Source organism: Ailuropoda melanoleuca, chromosome 6 (assembly GCF_002007445.2).
Source record: "Ailuropoda melanoleuca isolate Jingjing chromosome 6, ASM200744v2, whole genome shotgun sequence".
In the NCBI taxonomy this organism is placed as follows: domain Eukaryota; kingdom Metazoa; phylum Chordata; class Mammalia; order Carnivora; family Ursidae; genus Ailuropoda; species Ailuropoda melanoleuca.
Genome location: NC_048223.1, coordinates 68,075,131 through 68,090,120, shown reverse-complemented (window position 1 = coordinate 68,090,120; position 14,990 = coordinate 68,075,131). Strand labels below are relative to the sequence as shown.

Below are 14,990 nucleotides of genomic sequence, written 5' to 3'. Positions count from 1 at the left end.
TTTTACGTTTTTAAACAGGAGAAAAGTCGCAAGAATAATAATATGTCATGACACCTGAACATTCTGTGAAATTCAACCTTCATAGAATGCCAATAAATAAAGTTATTAGAACACAGCTATGCTCATTTGTTCATGTATTGTTTATGGTATTCTTTGGCGGCTTTTGGTATGACAGTTCAGAGTTGAGTACCTGCAGTAGAGATAGTATGACCCTCAAAGCCTGGCTTATTTACTCCGTGGCCCTTTATAGGAAAAGTTGGCAAACTTTTTTGTCAATCCTTGGTTTAAATCATGAAAATATATGGGGGGCACCTGGGTGGTGCAGTCGTTAAGCGTCTGCCTTCGGCTCAGGGCATGATCCCGGCGTTCTGGGATCGAGCCCCACATCAGGTTCCTCCGCTAGGAGCCTGCTTCTTCCTCTCCCACTCCCCTGCTTGTGTTCCCTCTCTCACTGGCTGTCTCTGTCAAGTAAATGAATAAAATCTTAAAAAAAAAATCATGAAAATATATGGAAGCTGTCATTGGTAGATTTAATTAAACTGCAGATGATTTAGACAACTGCTATTTGAAGATCTTTGTAATAACTCTCAGACTAAGTAGGTTTCCTGTTCTAGTAAATCCTTACTAACAAAGCGGATTCTTTTATAAGTTATACAAGAACTGCTGTGATAGCAGTGGGTGTCACTCGACCTATATGGACTTAACAATTCACATTTTTAACTGTTGGCTAGCAATCCCAGGGATCTAAGGACAAGCAATCATTTGTAGTTTTGCTGAAGCATGAATTTAAATTATGACTGTGGGAAAATGGTGTGGCAGTGCCTAACATTCAAGATACAGGTAGTTACTTTTATGAATAACTCTTAATGAAATACTGTGAAGTGTAATTTTTTATGGGGAAATTTACATAATATGGGGTTTAAGAGGTCATCACAAAGGTCAAGGATTTTATTGCAGGGAGAAAAATCATTCCATTACTAAGCCACATATCAGTATCAGTTTAAAAGCAGGTATTAGGTCATTGTGTATCAGAAATTGTCCAAAGGGAGAGAAAGTCGGTTTTGTGATATTTCTTGTATTCTAAAATGGAAGTACTGTCCTACGGGGCACCTGGGTGGCTCAGTTGGTTAAGTGTCTGCCTTCTGCTCAGCTCATGATCCCAGTACCCTGGGATCAAACCCCGAGCCCTGTGCCCCATGTGGGGCTCCCTGCTCAGCAGGGAATCTGCTTCTCCCTCTGCCCCTCACCCCTGCTCATGCTCTCTTTTACCCTCTCACTCATTCTCTCTCTCTCTCATAAATAAATAAAATCTTTAAAAAAAAAAGTGCTCTCCTAGACATCAGTTAGGACTTCAGAGTAAATCTCTGACAGTATTAAGCCAGTCAGCTCAGTCACCTAGATAAAAACTAACAGCTGGTATATTAATCTCTAATTCAAGCCTCTGTCAGCTGTTCTGTCAGTAGTTACATCCAGAGTATATGTGACATAAAGAAAATATTTGTTGAACCAGTAAGGAGCACTTAGTCATGGTAAGACAAATCGTTCCCTTATTCTCTTAGAAAACTTGTTACATATATTATGAACACTGTTGTAATATTCCTATCATTAAACCTAGTCAGGCATATCTGGATATCTTAGTGCCATGATCTTATTTTTTATACTATTTTAATTGTTATTTTTTTCCTTTGAACTGGAATGAAATAGAGAATCACTTAAAAAATAAGGTTGGTACAGTAAGTAGTCTTACTGTCAGAATATAAATTCTAACCTTATTTTAATTTTTATATTTTGAGAAATGCTTTTTTTTTTAAGAGATGCCATCATATTCTTTACACATGAAGAAAAATCTGGTTTTTTAAATCTCAAATAGTAGTTTAGAGCAGTGTTTACCTAGAAATACAGCATTTGAGAATTTGTAGGTCACGACGAAGTCACATTTCCAAAGAGATTATATTCTCTTTGATGCTTTCTGATCATAAGATTGCATGAGTTTAACATCCTAAATCTCCCCTCTTAAATGAGTGTTAGGTGGTTGCCACATATGGAATTTCACATAACTAATCTGAGGGGGTTATAGCAATATAACTTCCACCTGATGTTCAGTTCTTCACTTTTGCCCCATTCTGGCTAAATAAGGTAGTCTTATTTTACTGCCTTTTACTTCTTACATATAATGTGAAGAAATGTTTCAAATTTTGAAAGGCAGTTATAGTAAATAATTCATTCCTTTTCTTTGTACTAATTCAGGGGAGAAAGAATAGTTGAAAGGAGGTCTTTAGAATTATAGAACTGGATTCAAATGCTAGGTCTTTCCATCATATTCTGACTGTATAGCCATGGACCTCTCTGTGTATAACATGTAAAAAGGGCATAATAATTTAGGCCTCGAAAAAGGTGTTATAAAAATTGATCCATAGGAAAGCATCTAGCATGTTATCTGCCATAGTAGTAAACATGCACCATCATGTTAGCTGTTGTTACATATATTAAGGTGCCCCACTAATGTTCTGTTAGAGTTAACTTCTATCTGCAAAAGACGAACAGCACACAAATGAACAATGAATGTAGTCCAAAACCTCACTTAAGGCATTGTTCAGAACTTTTCCATATTTTCCATATAAGCTTCTAGGAAAGCAAATCTTGCTTACCTGATTTTTTTCCCATTAGTCATTTTCTGGAAGTTATAATTCACAGAATAATACATTGGATAGAATTTATGGCAAAGAGGAGCTTCACAGAGAGTGCAGTTGCTTCACTGTCTGGGTGATTTGTTTTGGGGAAATTGAAGAAATACATATTATTTCAGTTAATTGATATAAAAATTACGTGTGTAGGTAACTTAGCTACTGAAAAGTGAAGTACTGTGTAGTTGATTTTTTTTTTTTTAAGATTTTATTTATTTGACAGAGAGACAGGAAGAGAGGGAACACAAGCAGGGGAAGTGGGAGAGGGAGAAGCAGGTTTCCCTCTGAGCAAGGAGCCCAATGTGGGGCTTGATCCCAGGACCCTGGGGTCATGACCTGAGCCAAAGGCAGATGCTTAATGACTGAGCCACCCAGGCGCCCCTGTGTAGTTGATTTTTTTAAATCTTATACAAACTCAGGGCACAGCTGAAGTTCTTCATTAATCAGTTGTATTCTGAAAGATAGTGAATATTCATATTAATAATTAATACTAATTACAGAGCCTTAGTTTCTCTTCTCTGTGGGTTTGCCTTATAGCCTTGTATCTGATTTTTAGCACTTTCACAAAATTGTTCAAGTCAATAAATAGAAAAACAAACCCTACCTTATTTGGCTACCTGGTAGCATCTCTTAGAAGATTTGATCATTTATCCTTTAAAATGGGAATGATGACTACAACAGAAATACCTATAGGAGCACCTGGGTGGCTCAGTCAGTTAAACATCCAACTCTTGATTTCTGCTCAGGTCATGATCTCACAGTTGTGGGATCCAGCCCCGATTTGGGCTCCACGCTCAGTGTGGAGCCTGCTTGAGATTCTTTCTATTTCCCTATGCACCTACCCCCTGTTTGCCTGCATGCTCTCTCTCTCTCAAATAAATAAATAAATGAAAAAATTTTTTAAAGAAATAACTATAACTCACAGAGCACTATTCATAAAGAAGTACTTCAACAACAATGTGACTATCATAACCAGACAGTATGTTAGGATAATTTTCTTGCGTTTTAATTGATTTAGTAATACCATATTTTCCATATAAGCTTAGTAATTAGTAATTTAGTAATACCAGAATTGGGTGTCTTAAGAAAACTAGTTTCAGTTATTTAAAAGTCTTACTAGGAAAACATATTCATTAAGATAGAAAGAGGCAGATATTAGTAACTGTTTTATAGATGAGGAAATTGATAGGTAGAAATTTGAACTTCTGTAAGGTCATTTCACTAAATACATTCAAGTTACCAGATTTTTTTTTTTTTAAGATTTTATTTGAGAGTGAGAGCATGAGCGGGAGGGGCAGACAGAGAAGGAGGAACAGACTCCACTCTGAGCAGGGAGCTGGACCCAGGGCTGGATCCCAGGACCCTGGGATCATGACCTGAGCTGAATACAGTCGGAGGAGCCTGTGACTCCTGATCTCAGGGTTGTGAGTTCAGGCCCCATGTTGGGTATAGGGAGTGCTTACTAATAAAATCTTAAAGAAAAAAGAGAGAAAATAAATGGGTCATTGTTGAGGAGGTTTTTGTATATTTAATGATCTTGGAAACATAGCCATTACCTTAACTTTTTAAATAAATAATAAATAAATAAATGTTGAACAAATTTTTTCCCCCAGTAGGGTTTTTTTGTTTTTGTTTTTGTTTTTTTACATAAACTCTGCACCCAACATGGGGCTTGAACTCATAACCCCAAGATCAAGTGTCACATACTCTACCAACTGAGCAGCCAGGCACCCCTAATTCCAGTACTTCTAAACTGGAAAATTTCAATACAGGAAATTGGTTTTATAGAGCATACCTGTCCCAGTCTGCAAAGTGTTGTCAGTGCTGCTTTAATAGCAATTTGTTAAACCCTTCCACCCGAGTATAAAAGCTTGGGAGCAATAGACCATAGTAAACTTAGTATTAAGTTAACACTGACACCCACATGATTGTATGGTTTTCTAGACAAGTGCCCATCTTTTTGCCAGTTAAATGTCTAGAATAAGAGAAGAGTGGTTGTAATAAAGGCGGGTGTTTAGACTAGAGAAGACTCACAACTAAGAAACAAAACCAGGATTCAAATGTTTGAAGGACTATAGGGTAGGAAAGTGATTAGGCTTGTGTTTGTTTGATTTCATGGAATTAAGCTTGGATCTCTGTGTGGAAATTAAAGTAAGAAAGATTTTAAAAGAACTTGATAGCTGTCAGAACTATCTGGAAATGGTAATGGTTTTCCTTGGGAAATAGAATGTTTCATCTATCATAGACTAGACTGTCATCTGGTGTGCATCAAGAGGTTTAGAGTCTGAACTTCCCATTGTATTTTCTCTTCCTAAAATGAAGAGGTTAACCAAGTGTGCAGTGCATTCATTATAAAAGGGGTGTGGAGGAAAGGGATTCTAGAAAGTTTCTTTATAAAAAAAGAAGAATGTCATGGACATTTTTCCCCCAGATGACAGATTTTACCTACTTTTGTATGATATTTTCCCATTCCACTATTTCCTTCTGTAAAGTAGCATTTCTGTATATTTTCCAAGTAATATAGTTGATAACTTTGAAGTCCTTTATTTCTTCCTCTTGGTGTTCACTAGATACAAATGAAGTATCAGAGTATTTACCACACTGTTGCTGTAAAAATACATGGTAGTCCCTTAAAGTAGTGATGAGATGAGAAGAAAAAGCTTTATTTAGATAAACTTTAGAAGAGTAAAGTGTGACCTACATGATTAGGGGTCCCTCTTTGTACTCTTCAGCCACTTTTTGACTTTTCCAAATTGCCACATTATTTTAATTCACCACATATAATTCCCTTTACTTAGCTCCCTTCTGTTCACTGGTTTCCATGATCTGCCAGTCCACTTTTATAAGGGCCGCCAATTGACAGTGCTGCTTTGTTGTTCTTCCCAGCTCTACTCTAGGGCTCCTGCCGCTGATCTCAAATGCAGGAGCAGCAGAGGTGCTTTGAGAGAGAGAGAACAGAATGTCAAAGAGTCCAGCGGGGGACCAACAGATTGTGGGAAACCATGTGACTGTGTGATTCACATCTCCAAGGAGAGAGAACCGGTTGTTTCTGTGTCTAGATCCACCCTGTTATGAGGATAATACCATCAATAATGTAATTTTAATTGCCTGGATGCTTTGACACTGGCTTGAAAAAATAAAACTTAGCAGTGAAGTTACTGGTCAGATGAGTTTGAGTAGAACTGAATTCAATGACATTTAAATCAAGATAGTGGATAATGAACTTTTGTAGTTTAAAACTCAAACATTTTAGGCATTATGGGAAAGAGGGTAATTCATCTATGTGTGTATGTATTGTCACTAAAATACTCAACTCGATTCTTTTGCTACCAACCTTAGATGACCTGATGCTATTTGGTTTGTATATTGCTTCTCATTGTGAAACCCTTAAAAATGTGACTTATCTAAGGCCACACTTAAAGTTACAAAACACATTAGTAAATTTCAGATTTTGTCTTTAGGACATTGTTGTCAAGGATCAAATCTTACCACGGGTTAATTTATTAAGCTCTGTTATTCTGTCATTGCTAATGAACTATAACTTACGAATTTGTGTGTTTACATACATTTAGATGAAGGAATTTTCTTCAATCCTTAGAAAATATAGGAGGGAGAGTTTGTAACATTGTTAGGACAGCATAACATGGACCTTTCTTTTAATCTGTAATTCTAGGACGACATAGACAGCCTAAACCCAGTTCTCAGGGACAACCCGCAACTTCAGGAAGAAGTGAAAGTCTGGGTAAAGGAACAAAAGGTTCAGGAGATTTTTATGCAAGGTAACTATTTTGAATTATGCATTAAGTTTTATTTGGGAACTGGGCAGTTTTTTATGTTTGGTTTTGGTCGTTCAGTTACATGCAATATTAATAGAAGACCCAGTTTAATATTTTGAGTTCTATCCAGTCCAGGGAAAATAATAGCAAAATGATGATTTCAGTAGAAAGTTGATAACTTTACCAGTTTATTAACTCATTTGCTAAATGACTGGCATGAAATTATAACCATACACAGGTGTTTTGTTGATAGGAAAATTTCCATATTACAAAATACAGTTAGGTGTGTCCTTCCTGGAGAAGGAAACATTGTTTGCAGTAGAGGATTGCCCAAAGCCACAATTGATTTCCTTTGAAGAATGCTGTTAGTATCTGATAAAAGTGGCCTATTTCAGTTCACCCATTTCAGCAATGACCATAATACTAGTTTTAGTTTTGTTTCCTTTTTTTAGTAAGTTACAAATTTGTCTATAACATGTGACTTTCAAACCAGTGAGGTTTTATATAATTCCTAGTGGTTTCTTTTTCAGTCAGTAGAACCATATAAACTTTTTGTGAAATTGAATTGAAACTGGGAACAGTATGGTGCAAAGTATTGATATTTTGTTGAATGTTTTTTAAAAGGAATTTTTGTTGTTAAGTACCCATATTCATCTCAGTCCTCAACTTCCATGTCATTTAATTTCAGCATTAATAATCTCTTAAGGTGTGGCTCTTTTGCTCTTTTGCTTTGTGTTATGGGTATTTATAGCAGCACATCATCTACTTATTAAATTCTTCTCAGGCTAAATATTCTTTAAAATTTAATATAGAGAATATGAAAAATACACAGAAATAGAATATTTCAGTGAATTTCCATGTGCCTATCTTCCAGCCCCAACAACTATGGTCGTCCTGCCCCATCCACATTACAGTTTACTTCCATTAAATTTCAGAACTCACCAAATTCTATTTTTAAACAAAGCCACTATACCATTATTATGCCCCCCAAATTAATGGTTCTTTAATATGAAATACTGGATACTCAGGTTCAAATTTCCATTTGTTTCATAAATGCTTGAATGATTTTTAACAGGAATGACTGATTTTTATTATTATTATTCATTTTTTAATTTTAAATCAGGGGATCTAAAAAATGTCCATAGTTTAATTGGTTGATATGCCCCATCTCTTTTTTTCCTCCTTTCCTTGCAATTTAGTGAAGATACAGGCTAATATTTTCTTTAGCAACTTTTGTTTCCTTATCATAGTCTTACAGGTGAAAAATTGAGGTAGCATAGTCCCTGTCCATCCTAAGCAGAATTACTATGTGAGGCTGACTCCAAATTGTGTTTTGTGGTAGAAATAAGACAGTTAAGAATTGGAAATTGTGCTAGTGGAAATTGCAAATTGGTCATGTTTGGAGATAGTCTATAAGCTTTTGCTATATTGCATTTTTAGAGTCTTATTCTTCCATAATTAGAAATGACTAGAGTTTGTATAATTATTATCATGGCTCTGAATATATTTATAGATCAAATGGAATATTTTCTGTACATTTGTTAATTGACTTTTATTTTAGGCTGATAGTGGCAGAGTTTTGTTTTTGAAACTGACAAATAAATATTAAACCATTAATTGGTATGTTAAATGGCTTATAACTGTCAAAGAAAGCATCAACCTAGGAATCAGAAAAATAAATTAATTCCTAGCTCTTTCACTTAAAATTTTATTTAACCTATCAACCTCACTTTCTTAGTTTTTATAAAAGGGAAAATAATATGAATTGAAGAAGATTAAATAAGCACTAGCACATTTTGGAAGCACTTTACAAATTGTTCATATATAATACTGTCATCAAGGTATACCAGTTTCCACCCCACCCCTCACAGTTCTTGTTAAACTTTCAACTATTTGATATTTTAGTGCCCGAATTGAAGAAATTTTTATCTCTCATTATTCTCTTCTGTGGAGTGACTTTTGTTTTAATAGGCATATTTGAATATATACAGACAGATATCTTTTATTATTAATCCTTCCCTTTAAAAAGTGAGTTTAATCCAAAAGTACAGGATATTTATTTAAAAAACTAAATATGCCGTATTTACAATTCACTTAACAGTCTCTATATGTTGTAAGACTTTGGCAGCCTTTTCTAGCTCTTACAGAAGAATTAAAATTTATAGCTGTTATGGTAGAGTTTTGGCCACTTAGAAAACTAAAATATTGAGTTCCAAATTACCTTTCCATTTCAGCCAAGTAGTAGTCGTGTATGTACCTCAAACCTATTAAGTAGCTTTGTAACCTTGTGACTTTCTAGACCACTCTAACTTTACATTTTGTACTTACCTCATGATCCCAGAAACATTCTTTCTGGCTTAAAATACTTTATTCCTATTGAGTTATGTGTAATAGGAAATATATGTGTAGTAGAGTGTGTTCAGTGATAACTTCACAATGATCTGGCTCTAAAGTATGTGTATATCACTTCTAATACATTTTTTTGAAAACTGATACTTGAATAGGATATTACTTATCTGTCACAAAACTCATGTTTCTTCTGAAAGGTAGTTCTTCAATGAAAATGTCTCCATTTAAGATATCCCTATTTCTTGTGTGTGTGTGCGTGTGTGTTTAATTTAAGGTCCTTATTCCTTAAATGGATACAGAGTGAGAGTATATAGACAAGACTCTGCCACCCAGTGGTTTACTGGCATAATTACTCATCATGATCTCTTCACTCGCACCATGATCGTTATGAATGATCAGGTAAATAGTCCAACTAATATTCTTGGAGAGATATTTATAATTCAGATATTCCATGCCTTCCAAAAATGGTTCAAGAGGTTGACACTAAATAATTTTCATCTCTAGGTTTTTTTGTAGTCATATACTCTTAATAAATTTAAATGTATCTGATGTTAATTAGAGGTCACTTTAGGTCACGGAAGATTAATGCTAACAAATTTATTTCAACAATGATTAAATAAGTCCCTGAAATAGAAACATCAAACTCTAATTGATTTGTTGTCTTTTTTTTTTAGTTCTTAGGTCAGCTAAAATTTTCTTTCTTAAAATCTCGTTTTTTTCTGTCTCCAGTAATAAAAATATTTCCCAAATGATTGCTTTTCACTAATGAAAACTAATGCACACCACTATAGGTCTTGTCAAATCTCATAGTTGGTATATTCCCTTAAGTTTTATGGTGAGTATTAAGGACACAAATTTCATATGAAGTTTTAAAGAACAGTCTGAAGGTCTTGATTTTAAATCTTTCAAAGTTGTGGTTTATTTACCAAAAAAGAATTTTTTTTTTACACCTTCCAAATTGAGTGGATTGTGGAGGGTGTATGAGTGAGTGCCCCATTAGAAACAATCCAGATGCTTTTGGTTCAAATTTTAGCCAAAATGATGAATAAATTATATTGTTTAGTTGTATTTAATTTTTTTCATAAAACGGTGACAAACTTTCACTTCTCAGTGAAACTTAGAATTGCCTTTCGTTTTTGAAGGAGTTACTTATTTAACCTGTCTTTTTAAAATTATTATTTGTATTTATTTACACAGTTTTTGTCATTTTCTTCTTAAACTCTACTTTCTTAGTTTTATTTTATTTAGAGCTGGTTTTTGGAAATTCTTATTTTTAAAGTACATTTTATGATTTGCACGTTTTATGACTAAGTACATTTAAAGTACATTCTACGACTTGATATTATACTCCTGATTAATTCTTATCCTTGCTTTTATACCTAATGTTATATTGACTATCTGATTGGATTTAATTTTTGTTCTTGTTTTGTATCATGGATTAGGTACTAGAACCACAGAATGTCGATCCTTCTATGGTTCAAATGACCTTTCTAGATGATGTTGTTCACTCTTTGTTAAAAGGTGAAAATATTGGCATTACATCACGGCGAAGGTCTCGTGCCAGTCAAAATAGCAACGCTGTTCACGTATGTATGTTGTTAGTGATATATTATTATAAAATATTTTTCCTCAGATTACTTAGGATCAGGTAGTAAATAATCATTGTTAAACTGGTTATTTTTAGGGTCATTATACACGTGCCCAAGCAAATAGTCCCAGACCAGCAATGAACTCCCAAGCTGCTGTACCAAAACAGAATACACACCAGCAACAGCAACAAAGAAATATTCGTCCAAGTAAGAGGAAGGGCTCAGATAGCAGTATACCAGATGAAGAGAAGATGAAGGAGGAAAAGTATGATTATATAGCACGAGGAGGTAGTACTCATTTTTCTTTTTAAGGGAATGAGAACAAAGAAAACAAAAATACATTTAAGATGTACTTACTTATTATTTTAATTATGAAAAATAAAACTGTTCCTTTTTAAAAACCTTACAGAAAATCCTAAAGGGAAAAACAAACAATTGGTGAATAAAAGAAGGAAACCTGAGGAGGATGAAAAGAAACTAAATATGAAAAGACTACGGACTGACAACGTTTCAGACTTTTCTGAGAGCAGTGACTCAGAAAATTCAAATAAAAGAATGATAAATAATTCCTCAGAGCAGAAGCCAGAGAATGAGTTGAAAAATAAAAACACTTCAAAGATAAATGGAGAAGAAGGAAAATCCCAGAATAACGAGAAGGTAGGAGAAGAGACACTAATAATAGATAGCCAGCCTCCATGGGATCAAATACAGGAAGATAAAAAAAATGAAGAAGCAGAGAAGCAGAAGTCTGTTGACTCTCAGCTTCAAGAAAAAATGATTATTCATTCATCAGAGCAGGCCACACTTTCTGATCATAATCCTAATGATTTACTTCTTCAGGAATGCAATATGGAAAAAACACATACAGTGGAATTATTACCAAAGGAGAAGTTTGTATCCAGACCACCCACACCAAAATGTGTTATTGATATTACAAATGACACTAATTCAGAAAAGGTGGCTCAGGAAAACACAAGTACCTTTGGCCTTCAGACACTTCAGAAAATGGATCCTAATGTTAGTGATTCAAAACATTCTATTGCAAATGCAAAATTCTTGGAAACAGCAAAACAAGATTCTGATCAGAGCTGGGTCAGTGATGTAGTTAAAGTAGATTTAACCCAATCAAATGTTAGAAGTGCTTCCTCAGGAACCGATCACCTGAACATGGAAAAGGAGAAAAGTCAGTATGTCTCTTACATATCTTCTCTAAGTGCAGTTTCTGTCACGGAAGATAAGCTGCATAAGCGAAGCCCACCCCCAGAGACAGTAAAATCTAAACTTAATACTTCAGTAGATGCTCACAAGACAAAATCAAATCCCTCACCTGAAGTTATTAAACCCAAAATTACCCATTCTCCTGATTCTGTAAAGTCTAAGTCCACTTATGTGAACAACCAAGCTGCTGGTGAGAGAAGACTAGCAAATAAGATAGAACATGAGTTATCAAGATGTGGTTTTCATTCAGTTCCTACGCGAGGCAGTACATTGGAAGCTACAAAGAGCCCACTTATCATTGATAAAAATGAGCATTTCACAGTTTACAGAGATCCTGCACTTGTTGGGTCAGAAACAGGAGCTAATCACATTTCACCTTTCTTAAACCAGCATCCCTTTCCTCTTCATTCTTCATCCCATAGAACCTGTTTAAATCCAGGTACCCATCACCCTGCCTTAACTCCTGCACCCCACTTACTTGCTGGGTCATCCAGTCAAACTCCATTACCTACCATTAACACACACCCTCTGAGTAGTGGTCCACACCATTCTGTTCATCACCCTCATTTACTTCCTGCCGTGTTACCTGGAGTGCCTACTGCCTCCCTACTTGGTGGCCACCCACGACTAGAGACTGCTCATGCCAGCAGCTTAAGCCACTTAGCATTAGCACACCAGCAACAGCAACAGTTGTTACAGCACCAGTCACCTCATCTTCTCGGACAAGCCCATCCTTCTGCTTCATATAATCAGCTTGGACTCTATCCAATTATTTGGCAATATCCCAATGGAACACATGCATACTCAGGACTTGGTCTACCTTCTTCAAAGTGGGTTCACCCAGAAAATGCAGTTAATGCTGAATCTTCATTAAGGAGGGTAAGTTACACTGTGGTTTGCCACATATCAATATATACTTATTAATCACCATTAATCACATTTTACTATAATAAAATGTTAGAATTATTCAAACACTTATTTTTCCAATTACAGTGAAACTTTTGATACTTAGTAACTTTGGAACCATGGAAGCTGAAATCTCAGAAAAGCCTGTTTATTTTAAAAAGCCAGGTTAAGGAAGTAAAACTTACTGCTTCTGACATATCTGTTATAAAGAATGAATGTCTTCATAACTAATTATGGTACCTATCTGTAATTATTTTGCTCAGCTAAATTCCTAGAAGTGAAATTTGTAGATTAAAATTTATATAAAATTGTAAGGCTTTTGATATACATCATCATCTTAATATTTTTTAAAAGAGGGGTGGATCTTAAGCAGCCTCCATGCCCAGTGCAGAGCCCAATGCAGGGTTTGATCTCACAAACCCAAGAACATGACGTGAGCTGAAATCGAAGAGTTGGACATTTTGACTGAGCCACCCAGGTGCCCCATCATCAAATTATTTTTTTAAGACAGATTGTTATATTCCCCAGTTAGATATATTGATGGTATGTTGCAAGCTATGACTATCTGAGGCCCTTGTTCTTGTAAGGGTGCCTAGGTTGGAGACTTCTGGTATGTGGGAATAACGTTGGGGCTGAGATCCTGCCAACATCAAATATGAGGAATGTTGCTGAAGGTGGTGGTATAGAGAGCTCTTACTCCTTCATGAGCTACTGTGGTTTCTCTAGCCAAATTTTATTTTCATACTAAGAAATGATTGTTGAAGAGCACCTTAGTGGCTCAGTCAGTTAAGCATCTCCCCTCAGCTCAGGTTGTGATCCTAGGGTCCTGGGATGGAGCCCCACATTGGGCTCCCTGCTCAGCGGGGAGTCTGCTTCTCCCTCTCCCTCTGCCTCTGTCCCCCACTCATGCTCACTCTCTCTCTCTTTCTCAAGTAAATAAAATCTTTAAAAAAAAAAAAAAAAAAAAAGCCTGGGTGGCTCGTTGGTTAAACATCTGCCTTCGGCTCAGGCATGATCCCAGGGTCCTGGGATCAATTTCCACATCAGGCTTTTTGCTCAGTGCGGAGCCTGCTTCTCCCTCTGCCCCTCTCCCTACTCGTCTCTCTCTCTCTGACAAACAAACAAATAAAAATAAATAAAATCTTTAAAAAAAGAAATGAAATGATTGTTGAGGGCGTTACCACCCCCAGTATCAAAAATAGTGAGAATCAACGTCTTAAACTCCAGAACAAAACTTAGTTGTTGGTGCAGCCCAGTTTGTCCTTTAAGTATCTCCCAGCATCTTTTTTTTTTAACAGTATTTATTTATTTTTATTGTGGTAAAAAACAATTAACATTACATTTATCATCCTAATAATTTTTAAGTTTGCGGTTCAGAATTAAGTATATTCACATTGTTGTGCAGCAGATCTCTAGAACATTTTCATCTTGCAGAACTGAAACTTTATACCCATTAAACACTAATTCCCTTCCCTCTTTCCCCTATTTCTTGGCCAACTACCTTTCTACTTTGTTTCTGTGATTCTGACTGCTATAGATAATTCACTTGATGGAATCATACAGTATTTGTCCTCTTGTGGCTTCTTTCATGTAGCATAATGTCTTTGAAGTTCATCCATGTTGTGGTATGTAACATTTCCTTTGTAGTGCTCTGCTGTGTAATGTTCATTATATGCATATACCACATTTTCTTTATACCTTTGTCAATGGACTTGGGTTTGCTTCCACCCCTTGACTGTTACGGATAGCGCTACAATGAACTTGTGTATTTTTGACCTTCTTATTTGGGTAAGATGTACAGTAAATACGTTGGGCATGACTATTTGGAAGGTAATGCTAGTGAGCTTCTCACTTCAGGGATAATACTGTTTATGTAGAACCTTGGTCATAGATGCAAGGGTGGTGTTCCTCATGCCAAAAGTTTGCCAGAGGAATTGTTATATTCTGGGTAGCAGTGATGATAATAGATTACAGTCATGAGTCCTTCCTTGATACCCAAGTTGTGATTGTTGACCTTGGTGGATGTGGTTAGTGGTGCAAGATATAGTTCTAACAGTTTTGAATGATATTTTGTGTGGTTTAATCCCATAACAAGTATCAGATATTTTGGGCTCCACTTCTATATGAGCTTTGGCCTTCTTTAATGCAGTCACCAGTAAACTCCACACCAGCATCTCCATATCCAATGCTGGCAGGATTTCAATTCTGGATAAATTGTGCTTGCATTGATCTGATCCATAAGCTTCCCATGTCCATTCTTTTTTTTTTTTTTTTTTTAAGATTTTATTTATTTATTTGACAGAGAGAGAGACAGGCCAGCGAGAGAGGGAACACAAGCAGGGGGAGTGGGAGAGGAAGAAGCAGGCTCACAGCAGAGGAACCTGATGTGGGGCTCGCCCATAACGCCGGGATCACGCCCTGAGCCGAAGGCAGATGCTTAACCGCTGTGCCACCCAGGCGCCCCCCCC

The 14,990-nt window shown here is 35.9% G+C and overlaps 1 protein-coding gene across 8 annotated transcripts in view; it reads left to right on the top strand.

The window, feature by feature from the left end:
* JMJD1C (jumonji domain containing 1C) overlaps positions 1-14,990 on the top strand; it is a 272,649-nt gene that overhangs the window by 220,173 nt on the left and 37,486 nt on the right. For 6 of the 8 annotated variants that reach the window (XM_011230260.3, XM_034662581.1, XM_034662582.1 and 3 more), the window contains 5 exons: positions 6,358-6,463; positions 9,084-9,208; positions 10,252-10,395; positions 10,494-10,686; positions 10,808-12,495. In XM_011230260.3, coding sequence (XP_011228562.2) covers positions 6,358-6,463; positions 9,084-9,208; positions 10,252-10,395; positions 10,494-10,686; positions 10,808-12,495 — 2,256 coding nt within the window. Of the gene's footprint in view, positions 1-5,757; positions 5,779-6,357; positions 6,464-9,083; positions 9,209-10,251; positions 10,400-10,493; positions 10,687-10,807; positions 12,496-14,990 lie in introns of those variants that run through there. The other 2 variants (XM_034662583.1, XM_011230261.3) reach the window with 2 other exon arrangements.